This window comes from Gopherus evgoodei, chromosome 1 (genome assembly GCF_007399415.2).
Source record: "Gopherus evgoodei ecotype Sinaloan lineage chromosome 1, rGopEvg1_v1.p, whole genome shotgun sequence".
Classification (NCBI taxonomy): Eukaryota; Metazoa; Chordata; order Testudines; family Testudinidae; genus Gopherus; species Gopherus evgoodei.
This window is the reverse complement of record NC_044322.1, coordinates 282,732,008-282,757,731: the sequence shown is the minus strand read 5'-3', so window position 1 is coordinate 282,757,731 and position 25,724 is coordinate 282,732,008. Positions and strand designations below refer to the sequence as shown.

The 25,724-nt window shown below is 42.8% G+C and overlaps 1 protein-coding gene across 2 annotated transcripts; it reads left to right on the top strand.

Annotated features, from left to right (window-relative positions):
• Window positions 1-3,315: 3,315 nt before the first annotated feature.
• MRPL42 (mitochondrial ribosomal protein L42) lies at window positions 3,316-18,224 on the top strand. Of its 2 annotated transcripts, XM_030548557.1 has the most exons (7): window positions 3,316-3,482; window positions 7,165-7,352; window positions 10,019-10,082; window positions 12,074-12,158; window positions 13,415-13,578; window positions 14,308-14,359; window positions 15,301-18,224. In XM_030548557.1, the coding sequence occupies exons 2-6, from the start codon at window positions 7,268-7,270 to the stop codon at window positions 14,354-14,356; spliced, it is 447 nt and encodes a 148-aa protein (XP_030404417.1). In that variant the 5' UTR covers window positions 3,316-3,482; window positions 7,165-7,267; the 3' UTR covers window positions 14,357-14,359; window positions 15,301-18,224. The 2 variants fall into 2 exon arrangements, with proteins under 2 accessions (XP_030404417.1, XP_030404418.1); XM_030548558.1 differs by lacking the exon at window positions 14,308-14,359 and having other exon boundaries at window positions 3,322-3,482.
• The last annotated feature ends 7,500 nt before the right edge of the window (window positions 18,225-25,724 follow it).

Here is a 25,724-nt window from a genome sequence, read left to right as displayed (position 1 = left end):
GACTATCATAGCAGCTGGAGGCTGCCTCCCCCTCATTTTATCTCACTAACAAGTCAGTGTTTCTTATTCCTGCATTCTTTATTATTTCATCACACAAATGAGGGGACACTGCAACGGTAGCCCAGGAGGGTTGGGGGAGCAGGGACACAACGGGTGGAGTTGTTGCAGGGGCACCGCCTAGAATGGCATGTAGCTCATCATTTCTGCGGTATCTGACATGGAGCGGCTGTGCTCTCTGGTTCTCTGGTACACTGGTTCTGTAGTACACTTGCACCATATTCTAGGCAGGACCGACTATTTTTAGATACCATAAAGGAGGGACTGACTCGGGGAGTCATTCCCATTTTTGTCTTTGCGTCCCCAACCGACCTCAGCCAGGGGCACCCATGACAGCAGCAGATGGTTCAGAATGACTGATAACCGTCATCTCATCGCCAATTTACAATGGCATGGCAGACGGTACAGAACTACTGATAACGGTCTCTGCTGTCCTGCAAAGGCAAATGAATGCTGCTGTGTAGCGCTGCAGTACCACGTCTGTTAGCAACATCCAGTAGACATACGGTGACAGTAAAAAAAAAGTTGAACGGGTTCCATGGTTGCCGTGCTATGGTGTCTGCCAGGGCAATTCAGGGAAAAAGGGTGTTAAATGATTGTCTGCCGTTGCTTTCACGGAGGAAGGAATGAGTGACGACATTTACCCAGAATCACCCGCGACACTGTTTTTGCACCATCATGCAGTGGGGTCTCAACCCAGAATTCCAATGGGCTGGGGAGACTGCGGGAACTATGGGATAGCTACCCACAGTGCAATGTTCCAGAAATCGATGCTAGCCTCGGACCATGGATGCACACCACCGAATTAATGTGCTTAGTGTGGCTGCATGCACTCGACTTTATACAATCTGTTTTACAAAACCGGTTTATGTAAAATCGGAATAATCCCGTAGTATAGACAGACCCTCAGGTGAGACTGCAGCATCTCATGATCAGCAGGATCGAAAGCTGCAGAGAGGTCCAGGAGGATGAGAATGGATGTCTGCCTTTGACAAGAGATCATTCATGGGCAAAAATGTTTTTCTGCTGGAACTGAGAGATCACCATTGATGTCTAATGCATTCTAGTTACAATCCTACATGTAGCCTTGCAAATTTAGCAGTGCAACCAATTATTCTGCAGCAATAGACATAACTGCAGAATGAGGTAAATTTTGCTGAAGGGGTTGAGGCTTCCAAAGATGACTGCCCTGAAAAAGATGACACCTAGGATCAAAGGTAAACAAGATCAAATTGTGTGACGATATCTCGAAGGCCCTAGAGCAGAGGTTATCAACCTATTTATCAGTGTGGGCCGCATGTGCCCAGCCGGTCGGCCCAGACCCCCGCCCACGATGGACTAGTCAGCTGCCCTGGACCGCCAACCATGCCAGCTGGCTACCCCAGGCAGCCCGGAACTCAGACCCCGCTGCATGGGCCCAGGGGCCTTTAGTACATAGTTGGGCTGCAGCTGTGTGCTAATTGGGCCGCAGGTTGAAAACCATCAGAGAGGTAGCCATGTTAGTCTGGATCTGTAAAAACAGCAAAGAAAATCGCTGCCCTACAGACTTTTAATAGGAGAATATCTGAGTATCTCCAAAATGGGAAGCGACCCCACTGAAGGAGTTAAGAACTGGCTGGCTGAAGTGACCTCGAAAGACAGGGATGTTTCAATGGCATGCCAGTAATGTATGACATTGATCTGTCTCCTTTGTTTTTGTAGTTTTATGGTTACTGTGACTCAATTGCCAAATCAATACTGCATCTCCACAGCAACTGAATCGCTACATGCTTCAAGCATCTGAAATGTAAATAATTCAATTTTATAAGAGAAATAAGAATGCCTTCGTTCCCCTTCCTGAGCTCTAATAATGGAACTGGCTCTTGCTCCAGAAGCCACTCCAGTCTGAAAGATCCTGTACCATTACTGCAAAATAAAGTTACAAATAAATATTCTCCCAGTATAGCAAGTTGATAAACTGAACCTCTCAACTACTATGCAATCTAATGCAGAAAGCTGCTGCCAGCCCACAAGTTTATGAAATCAGTAATAATTATCAGTAAGAAAGGTACCTTCAAATTATTGTATCAATATATTTTATTGTCTAGCTATCACTGAATTATTACTAAATGCTTAGGAAGATAATTCCCCATGGACATGTTACTATGTCATTATGCACTGTAGGAATTTTATGCTTTTACTGAAACATCTCAATTTAGCAACTTGCCTAGATGGACCACTTGTCTGATCTCCTCTGTGTAAATTCCTGTTTCCATACAATAAAGTATCTGTTAAATGCTACTCCAAATATAGGGACCATTAGGAGAGAAACAAAAGCCAGTAAACAAGAATCTAACCACACAGCATTTAAGGAGCCAAAAATTAAACAAGCCATGGTCATTGCCTGTAAACTGCTTAGAATTAATGCTGGATATTTATCAGTGATCTGTGAAGATAACATGTGCCCAATCCTGCAACCCTTATTTCAGACAAGACTCCCACTGAAGATTAATGGAAGCATTACCTGAATAAAGATGGAAGAAAACAGCCTTTGAGGTAACATTATGGAGATGACCTTGCACTTCAGCTAAAGGCCATGTGGCTGGGCACTGCTGGGCCTGACACCACTAGGGTTGGTGGGATGCTGGGGCCTGGCATCCCTTGCTAGTGGCAGAGGTAGTGCTCGACCTGGCACTCCTGGCTGGTGACAGGCAGGGTGGGGGCTGGGCCTGGCACCCCTGGCTGGTGGTGGCCAGGGGCTGGCATACCTAGCTGGTGGCAGGGCAGAGGGACTGGGCCTGGTACCCCTAGCTGGTGGCAGGACAGAGCTGCTGGGCCTGGCACCCCTATGGCAGGGTGGGAGCTGGGCCTAGCACCGCAAGCTGATGGCATGCAACAGGGAGGGGCGGGGCTGGGTCTGCACCCCTGGCTTGGTAGCAGGCAGGTCTGGGCCTGGCATTCCTGGCTGGTGGTGGGCAGGGTTGCCACCAGGTTGGCACCTCTCATGGCATATGAGAGGGAAGGGTGGGGCTGGGCCTGACACTCCTTTGGCAGGCAGGGTGGGGCTGGGCCTGACACCCCTATCTGGAGGCGGGTGGGGGGACGAGGCTAGCATCCCAAGCTGGTGATGGGCAGGGCTGGACTTGACATGGCACCCCCCACTGGTGGCAGGTAAGAGGGAGGGATGGGGCTGGCAGGGCACCCTCGTGCAGGGGGTTTGGACGCTGACTCTTTATAGTGTGCCTATACACCGCTGTGGACTACATTTCCCATCATGCTTTGAGATTGTGTCTACGTCACCGGAAATACACATCACTGCTTCCGGTCGCCGCGAGGAAGGCGGCGGGACGGCGCATAGAGACTGATTGATTAATCGAACGTATCTCAGTTGAATCTGTAGAGCCTCGCAGAACAAGATGATGGAGCCGCTCTCCGGGCGGAGCCAGGTAACTGCTGCTCCCAACCGGGCGGGCGCGGCCCGGCTCTGGGCTCCAGCGGTGCTGTGTGACTGGTGGGCTCACGGGGTGGGGGCGCCGAGGGGCCGTGGCGGGAGGCTGAGCCGCGCGTGTGCAGCCGAAGACGTAACGTCACAGTCTGCTCCTGCAGCCGAACGGAATTGCTGTTCGGCTGTTAATGAGCCTGCGAACTGAGCATGCGCAGTAACGTCTGCCGGGTTCTCTGCCTTTACTCCCCCTTACTGGGATTCCGGCGTGGGCCCTGCTGTTGGCGGGGCGGGGCGGGGCGGGGGAGGCTGGCTTATCCATTATTGTTCATGGCTTTGCAACTCTCATGCTGATTGTGTGGTTAATACTGCATCAGAAGCATCTGCAGCCCCCCATTTGTATGGGTGTCATGGAAAACTGTTAAAGCATTTTAATGTAAAGGAATTAACAGCGGCTTTTCCTCCCTCAAATTCCCTTATTCCCTTCCCTTGCTAAGGGCTCGTCTATGTGAACACAATAGAGGTGTGAGGTTAATATACATAAGTCACAGCTCCTTAAATCGCTGTGTCGATGCTCTTGTTCATAAGTAAAGTAGCCTTAGTTTTGATGACAGGGCAACCTAGAAGATTATGAGAGTCTTTCTCCAAAACACGATATATTAATCATCCATCCTTTGATCTGTCTTGAATATTTTTAAAGGCTTTTATAGCCCCAGTGTAACTTAGTTTTGTTTTTTATTTGAAGCCTAAAGAAAAGGAGGAAAGCAGTGGAGCTTAACTTTTCTGAGTGTGGCTCTTTGTAAAAAGCCTTTACAGTATTTCACAGGTATCAGGTTTGTGCTGACAAAGTTTCACTGTATGGTTCAAGGTTAATTTAAGGTGACCATGGTCCTTCTCTGCGCTATGTGTTGTTCAGGACAATGAAGGCCAGACAGTGTCATGGTAGATCCTGCCATGCGTTCAGAGATTGTTGGCACTCCCCTGTAGAAGCAGTGTACACAAAGCACTCTTGTCCCATGAGAATTAACCAGTTAATCTACAGTTTGGTGCTTTAAACTGTAAAGATTCCTTTTTGATCTCAGCTTCTATCTGCTTGCTAACCACACGCGCTGTAAACCTTATCTTTATTAACTATGTGCTCCCAGGAAAATTTAACTTACAAACACAGCATTATCTTATACCCCTCTTACATTATGATGGTAATATTAATAAGTTTTAGTGCGATATGCGAGAGCACAGGCTGCAACAAAAATATTTTCAGCTCACTTAACATTGTGATGTTATGTCTCAGCACATTTGAAAAGATGTCCTGATCTGGAAACGGGGTGTGGCAGTTACTAGACATGCTCTGCATTTGTTTCTGACGAAGTTGCATAGGATGTCTTTCATTACAGGCAAGCTACCTGGCAGGTCATTCCCTCTTTACACACCTGATTGGCATAGCTATTAGGACTTGAGGAGAAATGTTTTAAATACACCTCTATGCTGATATAACACTGTCCTTGGGAGCCAAAAAATCATAATACGTTATAGATGAAACTGCACTATATCGAACTTGCTTTGATCCACCAGAGTGCGCAACCCTGCCCCCCCCCGGAGCACTGCTTTATCGTGTTATATCCAAATTCGTGTTATATCAGGTCGCATTATATCGGGATAGAGGTGTATATCTGTTTGACAGCAATGCCAGAGCCTATACATGTCTGCTGTGGGGGTGGTTTTGCTGACAACACTGATTCTGAAGTGTTCTGAAAAGGATGCTGATGTTCTTATCAAGATCTGAAGAAGCCAGGCCCATACACTGTATGTTATAGAGACTGAGGACTAGATCAGGGGAACGCATCCTATGGCACACGTGCCAAAGGTGGCATGCGAGCTGATTTTCAGTGGCATTCACACTGCCGGGGTCCTGGCCACCAGTCCGGGGAGATCTACATTTTAATTTAATTTTAAATGAAGCTTCTTAAACATTTAAAAAAACTTATTTACTTTACATACAACAATAGTTTAGTTATATATTATAGACTTCTAGAAAGAGACCTTCTAAAAATGTTAAAATGTATTACTGGCATTTGAAACCTTAAATTAGAGTGAATAAATGAAGACTCGACACCCCTCTTCTGAAAGGTTGCCGACCCCTGGACTAGATTCACAGAGATACTTAAAGGCCCAAGTCCAAGTTTTAGGTTCCACTGTGATTGCTAAAACTTCCAGTGAACCTTGTAGGTGCTTTAAACCACTCAGTGCCTACATTTTCAGGATAAAAGTTCCTGTGGTGCCTAACTTTCTGCTTTTGAGCATGCGCAGTGCTTCCTTACTCTAAGCATCCAGACGCCTTTCTCCTGCCTAAGCTGCAGGGCAGTTTGGGAAGGGAAGGGAAGATAGGTATTTGTCCACATAAGTCAAGTGCTTAGCCTGATCTGGTAGGTGTGCTTAGAGGCTGCTTACTAGAGTGGTCCCATTCAAAATCTGGTTGGAGGAGGTGGTCGTGTCCACCTTATAACTTTTAGCACAGTGGGTAGAACAATCACCATAGGTGCCTCCTCCTGCAAAGCTTCTGCTGTTAGTGCACCAGTGCTCGCTCACTCACCCCTCCCTGGCAGCGCAGATACGTTTCTCTCCCCCTTCTCTGCACGGAGCAGCCAGGGCTTGATCAAAGCAACCCCCAGAAATCTCCCCTGAGTGCAGGAAACTCTACACTGGAGGGGAGGGGAGGGAGCCTGCATGAAGAGGGGGTCAGGCTCAGTGGGGTGGGGGTTCTGGGTGGGGGGTGGGGAGGCTTGGTGGGGAGGGGTTAGGTGCAGTGGGGCTGGGCAGACAGAGGAGCAGCGCCACGTACAGTGATCCCTTCCTGGCCCCATGGCTCCTCAGCCACGGGGGAGAGGGGTCATAGTACGGGAAGCTGCTCCCCCTCTTTGCTCTCCCCCCACCGCCCTTCGCATTGAGCCTATTCCCCCCTGCACCCAGAATCCTCCCACTGAGCCACCCCAACCCCAAGCCTGACCCCCTGCATTGAAGCCTCTGGCACCCAGACTTCTCTGCACCCAGAACCCCCACACGCTCTTCCCTGAGCCTCACCCTCTGCATTGGGAGCCCCCTAACCTGCTGTACCCTGACTCCCACCCCACCAAACCCCACTGCCTCAGCACCCAGACTGCCTGCTGAGCCCTCACACCTTCTCCCCCAGCTGAGCCCTAACTACCTTCACCAGGATTCCCCTACAGAGCCCCATTCCCCTTGCACCCAGAATCCCCCAATGAGCCCCTGTGCATCTTGATCTCCCCCCCCCCCCACACACACACACACCTGGACCCCTCCACTGAGCTGCCCACACCCAGATTGTGCCACCCAGAACTAACATACTCTTGAGGGAATTCTGCACTAAAAAATAAAAAATTCTGTGCACAAAAAATTTAAAATTCTGCATAATTTTATTTGTCAAAATAACAATATAATCACTGTGTTATTTTGATAAATAAAATTTGTTGTGCACAGAATTTTTAATTTTTTTGGCACAGAATTCCCTCAAGAGTACTATTTAGTAAGTGGATGCTAATTCTTAACTCATTACAAATATTTCCAGGACTTGTTGAACAATATATAAGGCGCTGTGCAAGTCATATCTTTCATAGATCTTGAATCTTTTATAAATAAACTAATTGTCAATGCTTCTGTCTCCTGAACAGTGATGAAACCTGCTCCTTCAGAAGTGTGCACTGCAGTAAAAAGGATACCATTTGCGTCCAGAATATTTCTTTCTCCAGCACCAATTTTCTGTCTCCTGTGACCATGGCAATAGCATTGAGAAGAGCTGTGTGGTCCAGTACTATGTGGATGCATGTAGCAACATTCAGTAGGCAGGCCTCAGTACAGAGTAAGAAATAGTGCTGCTTTATGAAAATCCTATGTTTAGAAATTTTCTGGTTTTCTTCTTTTTCTTTTTTAAAAGACTCTTGCATTGATACTTAGTTCTGAGCAAAGTTTACAGTAACACAGGCAGGGAGGTGACCTTTATATTTCACCTGGTTAAAGTTTGATATTTACGGAGTTATATGCTGTGTTACTAGGTCACGTTTTGACTTGGTTGCCCTTGAAGTTTCCAATGTTGAACTTTTAAAATAGATTAGCTCCATTAACCAAGCTTTAAAGAGCATTTTAAGATTAGGAGGAATCTGAGATTTGAAAACTTGATTTCTTAGGCTCATGTTTACCTTCTCTTGAACAGGGAGCAATAATACGCAATATTATAATTTTACAGTATTTCAGATTGGCTTTTGGGGAGGTGTTAGTTGAAGATAGCAATATGTGGAAGAAAAAGCACTGGGACTCTGGTTTTGTAAGCACCGCTAAGAAAATCTTACAATATCTCCATCTTCATATAAAGTCGAAGATGAGCTATGTCGCTTCTTCTAAATTGTGACCACAAAAGTTGGAAGAAAAATGTTTTGTCAGTTGTGCTGATTTTGGGTTTTCTGCTTCCCAGAACTCCTTATTGTTTCCTGGTTATGTAATTCAGAGCTTGAAGTATGGTGGTAATAAAATCTCTCGCTACACGGAAGCTGTAAGTGTGAATGAACACCAGGCAGTGCCAACAAAAGAAGAGTTTTGCCTGTAAAAATTTCTGTTGTAGACTAGGCCTAGCTTTAGGTTTCTGTGCCTGTTTTTGTGAAATACGTGGGAAGTAGGACACTTGTGTCCTATCTGCCATAAGCAATGGAGTATTAATATTTAACAATATCCATACTTGTAGTAAACAGTAAAATAATGGAACATTAGAAGAACTGTATCCAGACTAGTTATTTTTTATGATCACTTTCAGATATCTGGAGTTTGTAGTTTCAGAGTTTGGAGTTCATGAGCCCAATTTCTTACACAGATATGCATGTCATCCTAATAAATCCCTGAAAAATATCAGTTTAAAAAAAACCCTATAAATCTCAGTTCAGATTACCACTACATGTACTTCTTCATAAAATCATCTTCAGAGTGGAGACACACTGAAATGCTAATGTTTAAAAATAACAAACCCACACAAGTGGAAGAGTACATCATAAGATAGCTATAAAATGTATGAGTTTGTTTCTGGTTCTGACCAGTTCACAGGGTAGTAAAGAGGCATGAGCTCATGAATTACTGTTGAACTAAAACCCCAAACAGTTTTGGGAAAAAGTGAAGATGCTGCAATTCCATGACACATGAAAGCATTTTTGGAATTGGATGTTGTCATGAATAACGGTCTTTGTATTCATAATGTATCTTGTTCTATACATCTATTAGCCTGGCAAAGCAAGGCTCTACATAACTTCCTGGCATTTCTATTTGTCTGTATGTAATGTGATAGTTTTTGAACACTGCGCCTGATCAGTGCCAACATTTCAGGGAATGTTCTAGGCACCAGTGGGCAGAATCCTATTGATTTTGGTGAAAATCGGAAAACCAGGACAGCCTGCTTTACAGAAAAATCAGACTGCCTAGTACTGAGGCAGGGAGGATTCCTCTGCTGCTGCGTATCAGAGGCAGTATCTTAATTTGCATGGGGAGATTTGTCTGTCTGTCTGTCGGTAGCCTGGAGTATAAGAAAAGTAAGCATTTTAGAAGAAGTTTTGAGAGTCAGGGAGAAACAGGGACATGGAGCAGGGAGGAGTAGGTTTGGGGGAAGCAGCAGGAACTGGAGGGTAGTGGGATGGGAGGGGAGAGCAGGGACCTGGGGGCTTAGAGGCAGGGGTTGGGAGTTGTGGTGGTGAGGAAGCAGGGACCAGGAATGGGGGAAGTAGATATGGAAAAATCAGGGACTAAAATCAGGGGGGTGGGGGCAGGGCAGAGACTGTCTATAACAAACCCTAGGGTTTCAGCTCAACCTCTTCAAAAACTGCCTGGAAGGAGAGGCAGGCTCTGTGTTTGCGGGAACTGATTCCCAGCCAGGGCTTTGGGCACGGGGATCAACCTCTGGGATCAGGTGAGAAGAGGATGGAGGCATAAGCTGAGTAACGAGAGGGTAAAGGACAAGGCAGCTCTGTGAGCAGGGGCTGGGGAACGTAACCACCACCTCCCCATAATTTTTATTTCTGCCTCCCTCACGGTTCCCTTCATCACTCCTGTACTCACGCTTGAAGCAGGCAGCCCCATATTAAGCAGCTTTCTCTGAGTGCACAGCTTTGCCTACAGCAGCAACAAAGTAATGCAACCCTCTAGCATAGCAGTGTTCTTATTTCATTGTGTAAGAAACTATTACTTTAGGAGTAGTGTGCTTGGCCAGTTCGGTATGGGATGGGTATTTTGCAACTTCTTAGAGTATTACAAGGATAACACTGGGATAACACCCACGTACTGGGCCAGTTGCAGTTTTAGAAATATGTATTATAATAGGATTGAAATATTGGCATGATATTCCAGACACTTTCTAAATGGATTGGTTAAACTTAAACTAAATGTGCATTTCTGGTTGAGCTCGCTCATGTTTGAGATAACAGAATGCGGGTATAAAGTTAATTCAGCTGTAGTTTCATTTGTTCTCATTGGTGTTTTTTCTCGTCTTTACAGATGGAGCAGTGCATTGTGCTCGCCATAAATCTACATATTCAGTCCTTCCAGAAGACTATAACTGGTACACAATCAGATCTGTTTTGACCCACTATGGACTTCATTTGACCCATAGCTTCAGGGATAAATATTGGAGTAATTGCCCTACCTGCTGTTAGTCTTGCTGATTTCCTTATGCCAATTATTCCTCTTGCAAGTTTTGGATTGATCTAGCCATTTTCTGAAGAGCCTTGTTTCTAGACATAAGGCTTGTGAAATTAACGTTCCAAATCTGAATCATGTGAAAACTTGATGCAGTGTTGTCTTCCTGAATCTATAGATCAGGGGTCGGCAACCTACAGCACATGTGCCAAAGGTGGCATGCGAGTCGATTTTTGATGGCACGTGGGGTGGGCTGGGGTTCCCGTTGCCGGCCCCTTGCCAGACAGGGTCCCACTCAGCACCCCCTGCTGGCCTGGAGGAAGGAACCGCAGGCTGAGACCCCAGCTGGCAGGAGCCGGTGGTGGAAACCCCAGAGCGGCGGCGGGCTGAGCTGCTTAGCCTGCCACTGCTCTGGGGTTCCCGCTGCTGGCCCCTTGCCAGCTGGGATCCCGCCGCTGGTCCCACTCAGCGCCTGCTGCTGGCCTGGGTGAAGGGACCCCAGCTGGCAGGAGCCAGTGGCTGAAATCCCCGAGCTGGACGGCCTGACCCATTCAGCCCACTGCCGCTCTGGGGTTCCGGCTGCTGGCCCCTTATCAGCCGGGGTCCCTGCTGCAGCCCCACTCACCTTGCTTCCAGCGCAGGCCCTCTGCCAGATAGGGTCCAGGTTTCCAGCCCTGCCAGCTCCATTCACCTCAGCTGCTGATCTGGGGTTCCAGCCGCTGACCTCCTGCCAGCCGGTTATCAGCTTATAACTCAGAAGCCTATGTGCAGCTTAAAGTATCTAAATATGTGCCACCAGACACTGGAAAACTCAGCAAGGGCAAGGATCATACTAAACTAATAAGATCTGCATTTTAATTTAAGTAAAGTTTCTGAAATGTTTTGAAAACCTTGTTTACTCTACATATAACTGTAGTTTGGTTATATATTATAGACTTATAGAGAGACCTTCTAAAAAACATTAAAATGCATTACTGGCACGTGAAGCCTTAAATTAGTGTGTATACATGAAGACTCAGCACACCACTGCTGAAAGGTTGCCCACCCCTGCTATAGACAAAGGGCTGTAGTGCCTCTCCTGATATTCATAGGTTTGTCAAGAGGCCCAATGAAAATTAAAGAGCATGGCTGCTTTTCGGAACTTAGACAAAAGTCATGGCACTTTCATGCAGCTGCTTGGGAAAATTGAGTAGCAACATAATCAGTTACTGGAGTTCTTTACTGGATAGAAATCTAAAAAAATGGGGAAGGGAGGGTAGAATAGCGTAGATCCTCTTACCTCATAGATGCTAACAGGCTCTCCAGGGAAGATGAGACAAGCCTCATCTCTTCCGGCAGAATGAGTTTGGTGGAGCTTCACATTTATCATGCTTAGTAGCTAGAAGCTGACTGGTAGAGCCTAGCACTTGGTAGAAATCCCAGCTCCCTTTCCTGTCTAGTGGACTAGAGGTGCTGGACTCTTCTGTAGGGCATTGGCCCTGAAATTTATTGAGAGGGGCTAGTTGCCATTGTCTTTTGTGCTTTAGTTCTGGCTTCTAGGTATCTTGTAGACATTTTAAGCTTAGTTTCCAAATATTAATTAAAAAAAATACAAAATACTATGAAGAAACTATCTGGAAATCTTATGCATTTAACCCTGGTGCTGGATACAATTTTCAAAGATGTCTAAGTGACTTGGAAGTCTAAGTCCCATTGAAAGTCTATGGTTCTTAGTCTGCTAAATCAGTCAGTGAGTAAAATTTTCAAGATTGCTATCTAAAGTTCAAAAGACAACTTGTTAACATAATACCCTAGACTTTCCGCTGGTTTCTTGGTCAGCCAGTCTGACCCATGTCTCTTTCAGAGTGCTCTCACCTGAGCAAGAGGGTGAATAAAGAGAGACACTGATCTATATAATGCTTTCATCTTTTATAGTAAAGTGGAACTTGCCTTGACATCGGATGGAAGGACAATTGTCTGCTACCATCCTTCAGTTGAAATTCCATATGAGCACACACAGGTATATACAGATTTGCACAACTCTTTCTTGTTTGCTTGAAAGCACAGACAATCCTTAATTTGGCCAACAATGTTCTTTTGGACTATCCCTTTTTTAGTTCTTATGAAGTGTCTCAGTACACTGGATAACATGGCCAGAGTATTGTGATATAAATTTATAAATGAATTTGGCTACTATCTAGAGCAGGAGTGGGCAAACTTTTTTTAGCCTGAAGGCCGCATTGGGTTTCCAAAATTGTATGGCGGGCTGGTTAGCGGAGGCAGTGCCTCCCGAAACAGCCAGGCGTTGGCTGCCCCCGCCCCCTATCCAACCACCCCTGCTTCTCGCCCCCTGATACCCCCCCCGAGACTCCTGCTCCATCCAACCCCCCCCGTTCCCTGTCCCCTTACCACACTGCCTGGAGCACTGGCGGCGCTACAGCCGCACTTCCCAGAGCACCAGGACAGGCAGTCGCGCCACCCGGCTGGAGCCAGCCATGCCACTGTGCAGCACAGAGCACTGGGTCAGGCCCTGGCTCGGCAATCCTGCTGCCCAAAGCATTGCACCGGTGGCTGAGTGAGCTAAGGCTGCGGGGGAGGAGGAACAGTGGGGGTGTGGGGGATAGCCTCCCGGGGCAGGAGCTCAGGGGCCGGGCAGGAGGGTCCCACGAGCTGTAGTTTGTCCACCTCTGATCTAGTGGTAATTCAAACTTTTTCTGGGAGCAGGGAAAAATATACTATTGAGAGGGGTGCAGTATATGAACCTGAATAGAACAAATCTGGGTTTTCCTCCTGACTGCCACTCACTCCTGTGTGGTCTTGAACCAATCACTTTATCTCTCTGTGCTATAGCTTCCACAGGAGAGATTCACCTGCAGGGGATGCAGACAGATCCCCCTATAGGCATGGGGGATACAATTCTAGGAAAGAGATTTACAACCAGAGTAGGACAGGCACAAAGTAGTTTGATTTTAATCAAAGCGAATCTGGCTTTCTATAGGAGCCTAACCTGCCTCTAAAACCTTAGATTTTGATAAATTAATTTTCTTTCTATCATTTGTGTCCTTTGTATTCCTTGCACTTATTCAGCTTGGATAAAATAAGACTAAATAGACATTTTCTTTTGAGACCGTTTTACTTTCTAATTCTTATGCACTAGTAAAATACTGCAGTGATGGATTGTGAACAGTTCAGGGGAGTGGTTAAATGTTTTAGTTAGAGTTTAAAAAATACTAAGAGCGTACTAAAGTAACGTGCTCATTAGTGATGAATTTGTAGCCCATACCTCGACCAGATCCAGTGGATAACAAAGAAGAAACACACGATCAAGTGCTGAAATCTAGATTGGAAGCGAAGGAGCTAAAGAATAGTAAAGGTCCTACATTTGAGGAGCTCAGCAAAATGTTTTATACAACAAAACATCGCTGGTACCCTGTGGGACAGTAAGTGTCTTTTCTGAAGTATTTGTCCTTTGGGGGTCGAAGGGTAAGAGGAATAAATAACATGGGCTAAAATCATTCCTACGGTAACTCATTAGGTGTGACATCGTAATGTTTAGCATCAGACTATTAAGTATTTTACATAACACTTAATTTTACATAGGGATAAATTCCTTAAGTAATTTTCACTGGAGATACTGTCTTAGAATCTTACTAAAAAAGAATATTGTACAGTAATGTCAAGGGAGATTTTTTTCTTCATCTGATTAGATAATTATTGCATTCTTCATTAATGTCTCACTGTGAAACCAGTCTATTATGTAAAGTACCTTTGACCAAGAACATTAGTTTCTGCCTAATATCTCTGTTGTTGATTAAACCTGCTCTGAGCAGCGTTAGATGACACGGTGCTTATCAGTGGCATTCTACACTAGGGCTTCCAACATTCCGAACAACAGTGGAGCTACACTAATATCAGCAATGCTGATAAACTTGGTAATATGTCCGTAGTATAGACAAGACCTTAGTTACTGACCTCAGTTCTCCCACTTTGGTCAAATTATTTTCTCTTCAGAGACTTATAGCCCTTAGGAAATAAAATTCTCAGCATTATCTACCCCTTTTGAATACGTACGTTCTCCAGTGGTAACTTTCTAGAATCCTTCCTAGTAGTAGTTGCTTTTAAAGCCTTACATTACTGTGAAAACCCATGGATGCTCCTTTGTCTCAAAGGGCCTGTGATAGAGAAGCATTGTCAGCTCTTATATTTGCAGTCTCTTAAAAGGTAAGATTTGTGAGGAGAAAGCACTCCTGATCAAGTTACTTTCATTTTAAGCACTATCTATGTTCAGCTCTGCCAGTGGAAACAAAGCCTGTTTTAGCCTCTGTTATGAGTCCTTTCTAAAGTGGCTTCATAACACTTTAGGTTGGCTGAAATTAACAGAGAACTTAAGAGCTGGTCCAAATTCGTCCCTGAATGACTGCGGTTATATAAGAGAGAGCATATGGGACTAGATGAGGAAGAATTGATTGTAGAAATGTGTAAAAACTCTGCTCTTCCACAATAAGCAACAACTTTTCATTTTCTTGTATATGAAATCAAGAATATCTTCTGATTTAGTGTGGTGCTAGTTTTAGTGGAAAGGACACTGTCCACTTGAATTTTGAGTGAAATTGACTATTTAAAAAATGATACCAGTTAGGCCATCCTTTTAAAAAACAAACAAAAAAAAAATTCTGATTTTTTTTTTTTTAAATGCTTTTAGAAAGTGGGAAGGAGTCATTGGTGGAGTCATATGAGCAGATCCTGATGAAGGATCAGGTCATTTATTTTCTTGACTTTTAAGGACCCTTTTCAGCAAGGGAGAAGCTATCTGACCATCTAGTGCATAGCGTAAATAAGCTTGGGAAAACTGAAGTTTTATTTGCCAATTGTTTTTAATAATCTTGGTCGTGGTGGTTGTAACTAAAGTAGGTACAAAATTCAGATGTGAATTTTCAAGTTGGTTGTATTGTGTACTTGTTCATGCAGCAGTAGAAGGGGCAGTGTTATTTATGTAGGTAACACTTTGTGAACAGGAGACAAATGTGTTGAGCAGCTCTTGTGTATCTTTTTATAGCTCTACTAATATGTAGGCTGTAGACTACTGGTTACAAACAAATCTTGTCAGGAAAATCCAAGAAGATGTACCAGATTGTTATCACTGCAATTCTTTTTTCTTCCAGGTATCACAGAAGACGCAAGAAACTCAATACTCCTAAAGACAGATGATTACAATAATTTTTGTCTCTGCCCAGTGTCATTATCCATACTGGAAATAAACCACAAAAACTGGAGTTTTGGTGATCAATTCTGTATTAGTGTTCTGTCATTAGTCTTTTTTCCATAAATAAAACTTGATTCAGAAATTCTTGTATGGGTAGGAACAGACAATCAGGATGGAAAGTCCCAGCAACAGAGTTTAATGCCTCAGGCTTCCCAGAAGACTGAAATTAAATAAGTGAAACACAGATGACCTTTAAGATTGAGATGAAATAATATTAGGCTCCTGCAGCTGTTGATGGTTGCAAGTAATGTAATTGCCTCCAGGTACCACCTTACAAGTGTCTAAAATTATCATCTCTTACAGAAACTGGCTAGCTCTAGTTGCAGCTTAGTTTCAAGGTATAATTACTCAATTTTTACAGACTGCCTGGAGCTCCCAAATGTAGCTATTAATAAAGCTAACATTCAATAAGGTTATGTCAGATGCACATGACTATATGGTTGTAGCTGTGTGGAGGAAGGGATGTCTGCCGTGGCAGGGTAGTCACTGAAGATACCAGGGCCTTTCCAACCTGTCATGGGAAGGCTTGGCCCTTAAGAAATACTTTTTTCTAGAGTTTCTCTAAAGTTCAGAAGATTGATGTTTATATCCTCCATGTTCTAGTTGAAGTTTGCCTCGTGGGTGAAATTTGTGGGGAGTCAGGACAGTGGAAGATAGGGTTTGACTGCAGGTAATTTGAGCTAATTGGTAACATTAATCTATGACAAGCTCAGCTGCCTTTTGGACCCTGAAAGGCTGAAAGCTTGGCAAATACTCCATTTTATGGGAAGGGGCAGAGGACTGAAACCAGCCCCACTGAATCTGTTTAATGAAAGAAGTGACTCCTGCTGTATGGCACTAAGTATAAATACATATAAATATTTGTCAGCTGTATTTGTCATTACTTCTGAACACTTCAGAATAACTGAAGCTCAGTTCCAGGCCAGCATCTAAAATGTTAGTATAGTGCCTAGCAAAATGGGGCTGGGGTATTTGGGGTAGCTTGCCTTTTTTGTTTTTCCATGGCAGCCTCCAGCAACCATTACATAGATTCAATTCCTGCATCTCTTTGCCCTCTGGGCTTTTAATGCCTGACCTACCTAGGGGGAAAAAAAGGCATGGTTGCTGGATGTTAGATGGGGATTAAGTGCAATTCTGAGAGGAAATAACTCCTCTGAAATAGCAGAGCATACCACCATCTGCTCAAGTATTTTTATATTAAAATGCCCTGTAAAAGCAGTGACCTCTCAATAATAAGGAGATTCTTTGGATCTCTTTATGCCTACTACTGTTTTAGGCTCCAGTCCTTTATTAGGCAGTGCTAGCATGGATCCTTGTGTGTCTGGAGAGATCCAAATGACTTTGGTGGAGTCATGTTTGTGCAGGATCAGGTCGTCATTTTTTCTAGAATGGAACCTAGGTGCCCCAAGCTAGATCATAGCCAGGTTGTGTCAGGTGCTGTATAGTCAGTCACAGCATTGAAGAGCTAACAACCAAAATAGAAAGAGGGTTGGAACAAAAGCAGGCACAAAATGACCAAGGTCACACAACAGGTTAATGGTAGCCAGGAACAGAACTGTGGTCTATTGAGTCTGTCCATTGTCCTACCCACACAATTGCATTGCCTCTGTTATACCACCAAATCAGATTGCAAGGCCAAAAGCAATCATGATCTAGTTTCACCTCTAGTGTGTTACCTGTTAATTTTCGTAGACAGCTGAGTACCAATTCATTTTGATCACTGTTTTTGCAAACAAGTCTTTTTTTTTTTTTTTTGGTAATAATTACAAAGCATTTATTTCCATGGGGGAGGGGAAAAATTGGTCAGTCTGCTGTAAGGTTAACATCCTCTAAGGAGCTATGTACACTAAAGAGGTTGCTGTAAATAGTAATTAATGGAACAATGAAGGTATTATTACCAAAAGAAATAGAGCACAACTGATGTGTGAAGTTGAAAGTTCTGGTACATGAAAATTGGTAGCAAATAACTCTATTATTTAAGCACATGACAGTGAGTGGTGACTTTTGTGCAAGAAATTATATACTCCTGGAAAAACTATACATAAGGTAATTCAATGTATTTAGAAGATAAACAGTTTAATCCGTAAAATTCAAATTTTTAAAAAAGCATTAGCCAAATCTAAATGCAAGTTGGTTTGTTGACCAGCCCCCCACCCCAAAACAAACATTCCTGCTAGCAGAGTATGAAGTGGCCGCATCCATCCTGCTGCTGTGCAGTCAAGATAGCTGGTTTTAAATTAATTCTGAAATTGGCTGGTGACTTTTGGCAGCATATTATACAATGTCTTTGACATGCTGAACAATAATAATAATAAAAAAAAAGTCTACCATGAAAGAGGATTTGGCCTGTGTAAAGGCGTATGTTTTATGTTGTCTGTTCCAGACGTTAAATTAAATAACAATCAGAAATTGAATGAGAAAGGAAGATTTTTCCCCTCGCCTGCAAAATGTTATTTCCTATGAAATACCAGTTAGAAACGCATAATATGTCTAAACACATAATGTCTCAGTGTTCAAAGCAGTTTACATTGTATAGGAATATTGGTAGTGTGTTTGGAGCTGCAACTTTTGATCTTATGTCTAAACTATTGAGTGTATTGTCTTGCACATGGATTATGCCCCCAGATAAAGAGTGTAAAGGAGGCATTGTTAAAGTAGGCCTGAGATAGTAGTGGAGATTAGATGCCATTAACATGGTAATACTCTGCACCTAACTTTCCTTCTGAATATATTGCCCCTACCTTTTCATGCTGTCTCTTACAAAGAAATTAATGCCTTGTCAAGTTTTCCCAAGAGGAGTAAATAAATAAGACTTGATCTTAACCTGTTCCTGTTTGTTTTTTTCCTTCAAATACTCAGTGATAGTGTGATGCTGTCCTGCAAAATCCCCTGATGAAAACTGCCTTGCTATGTTTGGAATTGCCTGTCACCCTTCCAGTTGGCATTATTTCCTTCAGTGGTTTTCCCCAAACCTATTAAGTATGAGCAGTGTCCTGAGCATTAGGTACAACAACGATACGCTATAGAAAGCCCTAACAGAGAGATGGATTGTTTAAAACTTCCAGTAACACTGGTCTACAATTTTTGAGAAGTTGTCTGCTTCAGAGATAAAATGTGCTATTTATTAGGTATTTTGATGTGCTGAATTCAAATATGACAGTTAAAACAACTGATTGGCTACTGTTTCTAAGATATTTAAGTTTTTACATTTTATGTCTATGTGTATTGTGTAGATAGAGTTTTAATCATAAATTGTAAACCTAGGTCTTTTCATGTGTTTATGGTTGCTTTACATGATGATATTTCACCTGTCCTATTTATGTAATACTTTAAAAGTCAGCAAAAGGGTTATATAAATAAAATTTATTATGAAACAAAAGGCAAAAAACTATTATGTACATAGGTTAGTCCCATTCAGTGTCTACTCGGCGCTTCTTGGCTTGTCTCTTGTATTCATTAAATGGAGCATCTCTTGTCACTGTCCAGCAATAGTCTACAATCATTGATGGGCTCCATTTTCCCTGATAGCCTGCCAGGAGATTCCACTGCTGTAGTCTGGAGCCCAACAGCTCTGCCTTGCTCTTGGGTAGTTCCAAATCCCTGACAAGGTCATTCAGTTCACCTTGTGTTATGAGGTGTGGTTCAGAGGAGCAGGATGGGAGAAAATGTGGGTCCTGTGACATTGATGGTTCAGGACCAGAAGTTTCATCCTCTTCCTCTTCCTCGTCTGACTCAAGTGAGAATGATTCTGGTGCATCAGGAACCGGCAGTCCTTCTCTGTGGGGTACTGGGCGTATAGCTGATGGAATGTTTGGATAATGCACAGTCCACTTTTTCTTCTTTGACACACCTTTCCCAACTGGCGGTACCATGCAGAAGTAACAATTGCTGGTATGATCTGTTGGTTCTCTCCAAATCATTGGCACTGCAAAAGGCATAGATTTCCTTTTCCTGTTCAATCACTTGCCAAGATTTGCTGCACAAGTGTTGCAGCATATGTGTGGGGCCCACCTCTTGTCCTGATCTCCAATTTTGCAGCCAAAATAAAGGTGATAGGCTTTCTTAACCATAGTGCTTTTGTGATGCAAAAGTCCCTTCACCACAAACATAGCAGAAGTTATCTGAACTGTTCACACAAGTATGAGGCATCTCTGCTCACTTTGGCTAAACAGAAATGTGTCCCTTTGCAAAATCAAACACTGACAAATAAGAGAGCACCACACTGAATGATTTCTAGAGCTGATATAGGGCAGTTTGTTCAGCAGAGTGATGTAAGCTTCATTATGATTGCATCATCCATTACTTCTAGGAATAACATGCGATTCATACCATGTATGACACAATACCAGCTTCAGATTGCATCATTCATTGTTTTGCCTAAAAAGCAAGTACTGTCCAAACCCAGTCATAGATTTATTCACAGATCCAGTCAAAGATGTAGTTTAGTCATTTCTGGTTTAAATTGAGATCCCTTCCCTTTATAACTCACTTATCCTCCACCATTCCCAAGTCAACGGTCGTATATACTGACCCAATAGCATATCTTGAAAACTAGAGCCAATCAACAATTTTAAGCATCATTTTCATTCTCAGTGACCCAGAATTAGTAAAGTTGGACTACATTTATTTAAGAAGCATTTTGGCTGTAGAGCAGTGTAATCAATCACCGAGCCTAAATCTACCCCTCCTTGGCTTAATCCCAAATTTAAAAATCACTAGATTCTCTGATGACATTGCCTTCTTTAGACTTTCCATTCCCCCCACCCTCATCCAAAACTTTTATGCTGCTCAATGTTTTTCTCCATTATAACAGTTTGCTTTACAGAAATCTCATGTTAGAATATCATTATGTGCTGCTCTTCCCCTTCTTTGCATCTTAAATTCAGTTAGTTTGTGGTCAGATCTCTTCAGCTAGAGTTAAAAATGTCTGAGATGTCTTGAGGGGTATGTCTACACTGCAGCTGGAAGCATCCTCTCAGGCCACATGTACAGACATGCTGGCAAGGCTTGAGCTAGAGCAATTAAAATAGTGGGCTTGAGAGCCCACACTTTAGCCCAAACTGCAATGTCCACAGGTTTAAGGCCGCTACCTCAAGCCCTGCTAGTGGAAGTCTGTCTACCCAGCCTGGGTGGCTCAGTCCCAGCTGCAGTGTAGACATATCCTTGGTGGCTAAAAATCTTCAAGATTTAAAATATTGCTATTAACAGTATTTCCTCTTTCTAATTCTGTGATATTTGGAGTCTAAAACACACCTTTTACTATAAAGTCCCCCTGCTTTCTTGTTTTCCTTGTATTAACCTATAGTTTTTGGTGGTATATGTAGTGTCAAAAGTATCCATTCTGCCCTTTCCCATCTCCTGATTTTTTTTTTCCCAGGTTTTCATCCTATACTAACATTCCAGTTGGATGCTCTAAAACAAAAAGTCAGTCAGTCAATGGTAGATTTCTTTGATTCTCCTCCATGCTTTAGACAGCTGTGTAGAGGCTAGGAAGAGAGCTTTCTGGACTATTGTTTCAGTTCACTTGGACTTACAGTTTTGAGCTTAACCATATTTTTGTTTAATTCTAGTGTCTAGGAGCCCTAGTCCTGAAGCAGGACTCCACTGTGCTAGGCACTGTACAAACATAGAACAAAAGACAATCCCTGCTCCACAGAGCTAATAATCTAAATACAGGACAAGAGATGACAGATGGGACAAACCCAACTGCATGGGGAGTACAACTGAGTTTGAATGGTTCAGGATTCACTTGAAACTAGTCAACCAAGGTCCATTTGAAGTCAGACCAGAATTACCAAAAAATCTCTTTTACAAATTTGGCCCTAGGGTTATGTTTGTAATAAAACCTGAAAGCAGGCAAATTTCTCTGAGTTAAGAATTTTGTACAGCTCTATTAGACACTTTCTTGTGTTTTGCATACACACATATCTGATGGGTTTTTTTCTTAATGCCTTTCAAATCCTGTCCCTATCTGTGGTCACAGAGAGTTTGGTATACTACATCCTTCTAGCTTACTGTGGTCTTCATTTTTTTCTGATTTTTAAAGCCTTCTATGTTTGCTATCCTATGACTGGGAAAGTTTGATTTCAGTCTTATACCAAAGAAAACTTGTTCCCAGATTCATATATAATTTAAGTGGATTGAGTTCTTTGTCTCCAAGTGCAAGGAAGATTGTTTCAGCTTAATAAACTGTCCAAATCTTAACAAAACACACGTGAGACATCACAGCAATGCATGAGAGGAGGTTTTCATTTGTCAACAGGCCTTCCCTTTCCCAGGTACGAATGATGTGATTTTGTAGATTCCCAATAGAACCAGCAGAGGGCAGTCTTGTACAAGAGTTCAATTAGACCAGTCTCAAACCAGATCTATAATTTAGAGTTGTATACTTGAATATTGTGAAAGGAGGGATGGTGGAAGTGTGCATGATGGTTTTTTTAATGGCTTTTTCTGAAGTAGACTCATGGCTTTGAAATACTTGAGAGACGAGGACTAATCCATCCATATGTCTGCAGCAAGACAGGTATACCTTGCATGTTGATGAGGGGTATGAAAGGGGCTGTGGTTTGAATGGGAGTGTGGGTTCTTCTGGTGTGAGCTGAGTGGTGCTAATGGCTGTTGCTAGCGTTGTTTGCTAGTTTTAGCTGATTTGGTTTTTGTAATTTATGCCAAAAGGTACTGGAGAGCCTTTTTATACTTTTTAAAATGAAGAGTAATCTAATAATCAACACTGTTACTTTGAAAAATGCACTAGGGTAGGCAGTGGGCAGGAATCAGATAGAAGGAGGTGCTCTCATTCCTTGCACCAGAGAAAAGAGAATACTCACTTGATTTCTTTGCTGCCAGGAGCGGATCTGTGGCAAGCAAGTAGCTTGAAGTGTGTAGGGACACACATGCACAAAAAGAGAGGCTTTGAGATGAGTAACACTCCAATGGTGTTTGTAAGTCAGTGACCCAGCCTTGGGAATGACTTTTTTCCCCCCAGCATGTAGTGAGTTCAGATAAATGTATTAAATATACATTACAATAAAAGGCAAAGCAGACCTATTGTCGGTCATTACTGTAAAAGACACCCCCCAACTACAAAGACATAAACCCTCCAATTCAGCTCTCCTCCTCCTCCAGAAAGAATGAATTAAAACATCCTCCAGAACCTCTTTAAGAAGAACACATCTGGGCTTTGTTGCACCAAGGAGTTTTCATACAGGTTAAGGCCAGAAGGGCCCATAACATCTAGTCCGAGCTCCTGTATGTCACAGGCCATTGTGTCATCCAATTATCCTTGTATTGAGCCAATTAGCAGGGTGAAAGTAAGGTGGTACAGGCTGGTACGCCACACTGGTAAAAAGTAGCCGCCAGGACCGGCCCGTACCACTGATTTTAAAGCACTGCCATGGCAGTGGTTTAAGGACCCTGCTTAAAGTGCTGCCGCAGCAGCACTTTAATGTCACTGCCACTTTTGCGCCCCCGCATCAGCGGCTCTGCCGGGTCTATACCAGGAGAGCCGCCGATGGGGGAGCGCAAAAGGGGCAGTGACAACCTGGCAGGGCAGCCGATGGGGGGGTGCAAAAGGGGCATAGATGTTAAATCGCTGACACAGCAAAGGACCCTGCTAAAAGTGCAGATGGGCTGGCTGGGAAATGCTGACCCTCAGCCCCACCCCTTCTGCCCCAGGCCCTGCCCTGTACAAGGGGGCCCAGAGCTGGCCTCATACTTGTAAGAGCTCAATTTTACTTTCACCCCTGCCAATAAGAGGAGTAAAGCTCCTCCTATATGCCCACTTCTGCTTTCCCATCTATTGCCTCCTGAGTCCCTTCCCATTCCACCTGTTGCGGCCTCCTGTTTCCTTCTCCTATGAGCTACTAGAAAGGAAGGATGCTCATTTGGCAAAGGCACAGAGACAGGGATGCAGAAGATCTAGGCTCAGTTCTTGGATTGCCATAGACTTCCGAGGAGACATTGGACAAGAAATTTAATCTTTAAAAGGGAGATAGTAATATTTCCTTCCTCATATTTTGCCTGTCTTGTTTACATCGGTTGTAAATGCTTTGGTACAGAAATGGTCTTGTATGTTATTTTCAGTGCCCAGTATAATAAAGCCTTGATTTCAATTGTGAACACTAGTTCTACTATACTACTCTTCTACCATCATATCTAAATAGCAAGATTAGAGCTGGACAGAAACCTTTTGGGTAAACAGTTTTTGTTGGGAAAAGCCTTTCATCTAAACTGAAAATTTTCACAGAAATCCTATCAATTTGGACAGTTTCCTGTTCAAGAAAATTTCAAATTGTATTTTGGAAACACTTTGGAGTTTCAAAAAATTGACATTTTATTTTATGGTTTTATTTTTGTATTTTATAGAATTTATAAAACAGACGAATTTCAAAGTTCTGAAACATTTCCCCCCCTAATAAAAAATTTTGGAATTTTCATTTAGCAGGAAATTTAAAAAAGCTACTTTAGTTCCTATTCAGAACTAAACATATTTCCAACCAACCAAACTCCAAGTTTTGACAATTCTAATCAGGATTTTTACTATCCCAAAATAAGTCATTTACTGTTAATTTAAAATAAGTCCCAATTGCTTTTGAATCTTTAAGGGCCTGCTCTACTAGAGTTTTCAAATATTTTCATGCCCTTCTTAAAATTAGTATAAGATTGCATGAGAAGAAGAAGAAAGGGATCACTTCTTCATCTTTCCATTGGCATTAATAGGCTTTACATAAAGTCCTATCTCTATATAGAATTTAGGTATCTTTTGTTGGTAGGTGAGTTAGAAGCCATATTTTCTACACAGAAAAGTCATTCTATTCTGAACTTAATGTATTGTCCTTTCCATTTATCAAATGGGGTGTGCTGGTATGCATGCAGGCGGGGCAAATGAGTACATTGGAAAAAGGCTATATACGACAAATAAAAACAGACATGTGCTGTTCTTTAATAGGTATATTCTTCCATTTCTGTGTGTCTAAACCAGAACTGATTAGCTGGTTCTGATCTTTAGCATTATTGTCACGCAATAGTAGTTATTTGCACATCAGTCTTAAAACACTTTTTAATATCTAGCAGAAAACAAGGGTGGATCTGAATAGGCTTTGCCTATAGTATATGAATGGTATTTCTGTACATTTTGCAGGTTTCTATGTCTTAAAATCATGGAAAAAGAACAGCTACCAGAAACCATTCTTGCTATTTTTCTTGGTACTTACAGTAGTGTGTATATAAGAGAAAAATGACTTTCTATTTAGAACTGTGATAAGACGATCCTTCCCACTGCTGAGTCTCATTAGCACCTCATTCAGATAAAGAATCAACAAATATAGATGTGACTGAGTCAGTGAAGTGTGTTTAGTTTCTTCACACACATCATCTTAAAGGATATTTAGAACTTTCTTGCTAAAGAATGTTGTATAAGATGGCTTGTTCTTCAAATTTATTGATGTTTACCAATACTTTGTTTTGTTAAGTTTCCCCTGCTTACTCCTAACCCTTGATCAACCCCTTAAGTCTCAAAGACGACTACAAATAATTGAAGTCATGTTTAGTTTCTTTACATTTGTTCACCTGTCTCTCTCATAATAGGACATTAGTTTTCCATGCTTCTCAAGCACCTGACATAATGGAGCTCTGATACTGATCGCAGCCTCCAGGCACTTCTGAAATACACCTGTACCCCATTATAATGCCACCCGCTATAACACAAATTCAGATATAACGTGGTAAAGGAGTGCTCTGGGCGGGGCGGGGCTGCACGCTCCGGCGGATCAAATCAAGTTCGATATAACATGGTTTCAACTATAACGCGGTAAGACTTTTTGGCTCCCAAGGACAGCATTATATCAAGGTAGAGGTGTACAAGTAGTACCTTTCATTGACTTCTACTTTCAATACAATTTACAGTCATAGTTCTACAGTATTTAACTATCATATTTAGAACACTGTGCACAGTAGAAAACAAATGAAAATGGCTCGTACAACAAGCACAATGGGCCTGTGGGTTTGACTTCTATGCTTCTTAGACTAGTAAAAAGTGGGCCACCTGATTTTGATTTGAGGCTTAGCATGAAATAATTGGGATATTATAATCACATTTTATTGTTTCTGATATAAAAAGGGTGATATCACAAAGGGCCTTTAAAAGGGCACTCGCCTCTTGAAGCTTCCAAGCAACTGGATGAGGTATCACAGTCCTTTTCTTGCCCTCAGTGACCTTTGCATGCTGCTGACTGATCTTGGCAGGTCTTCAGTGGTTTGGCCCTCCAGTCAAGTCACACAAATCTAGTCTAGGATATTAAAGTCCAGCAAATAATCTCTTTGCCC

Excerpts from the sequence above, each read along its gene's own strand:
- MRPL42 (XM_030548557.1), top strand. The coding sequence starts at position 7,268 with ATGGCAATAGCATTGAGAAGAGCTGTGTGGTCCAGTACTATGTGGATG. Across the intron at positions 10,083-12,073 it reads CTTCCAGAAGACTATAACTG|TAAAGTGGAACTTGCCTTGA; the intron begins GTACACAATCAG and ends CATCTTTTATAG. Across the intron at positions 12,159-13,414 it reads TTCCATATGAGCACACACAG|CCCATACCTCGACCAGATCC; the intron begins GTATATACAGAT and ends ATGAATTTGTAG.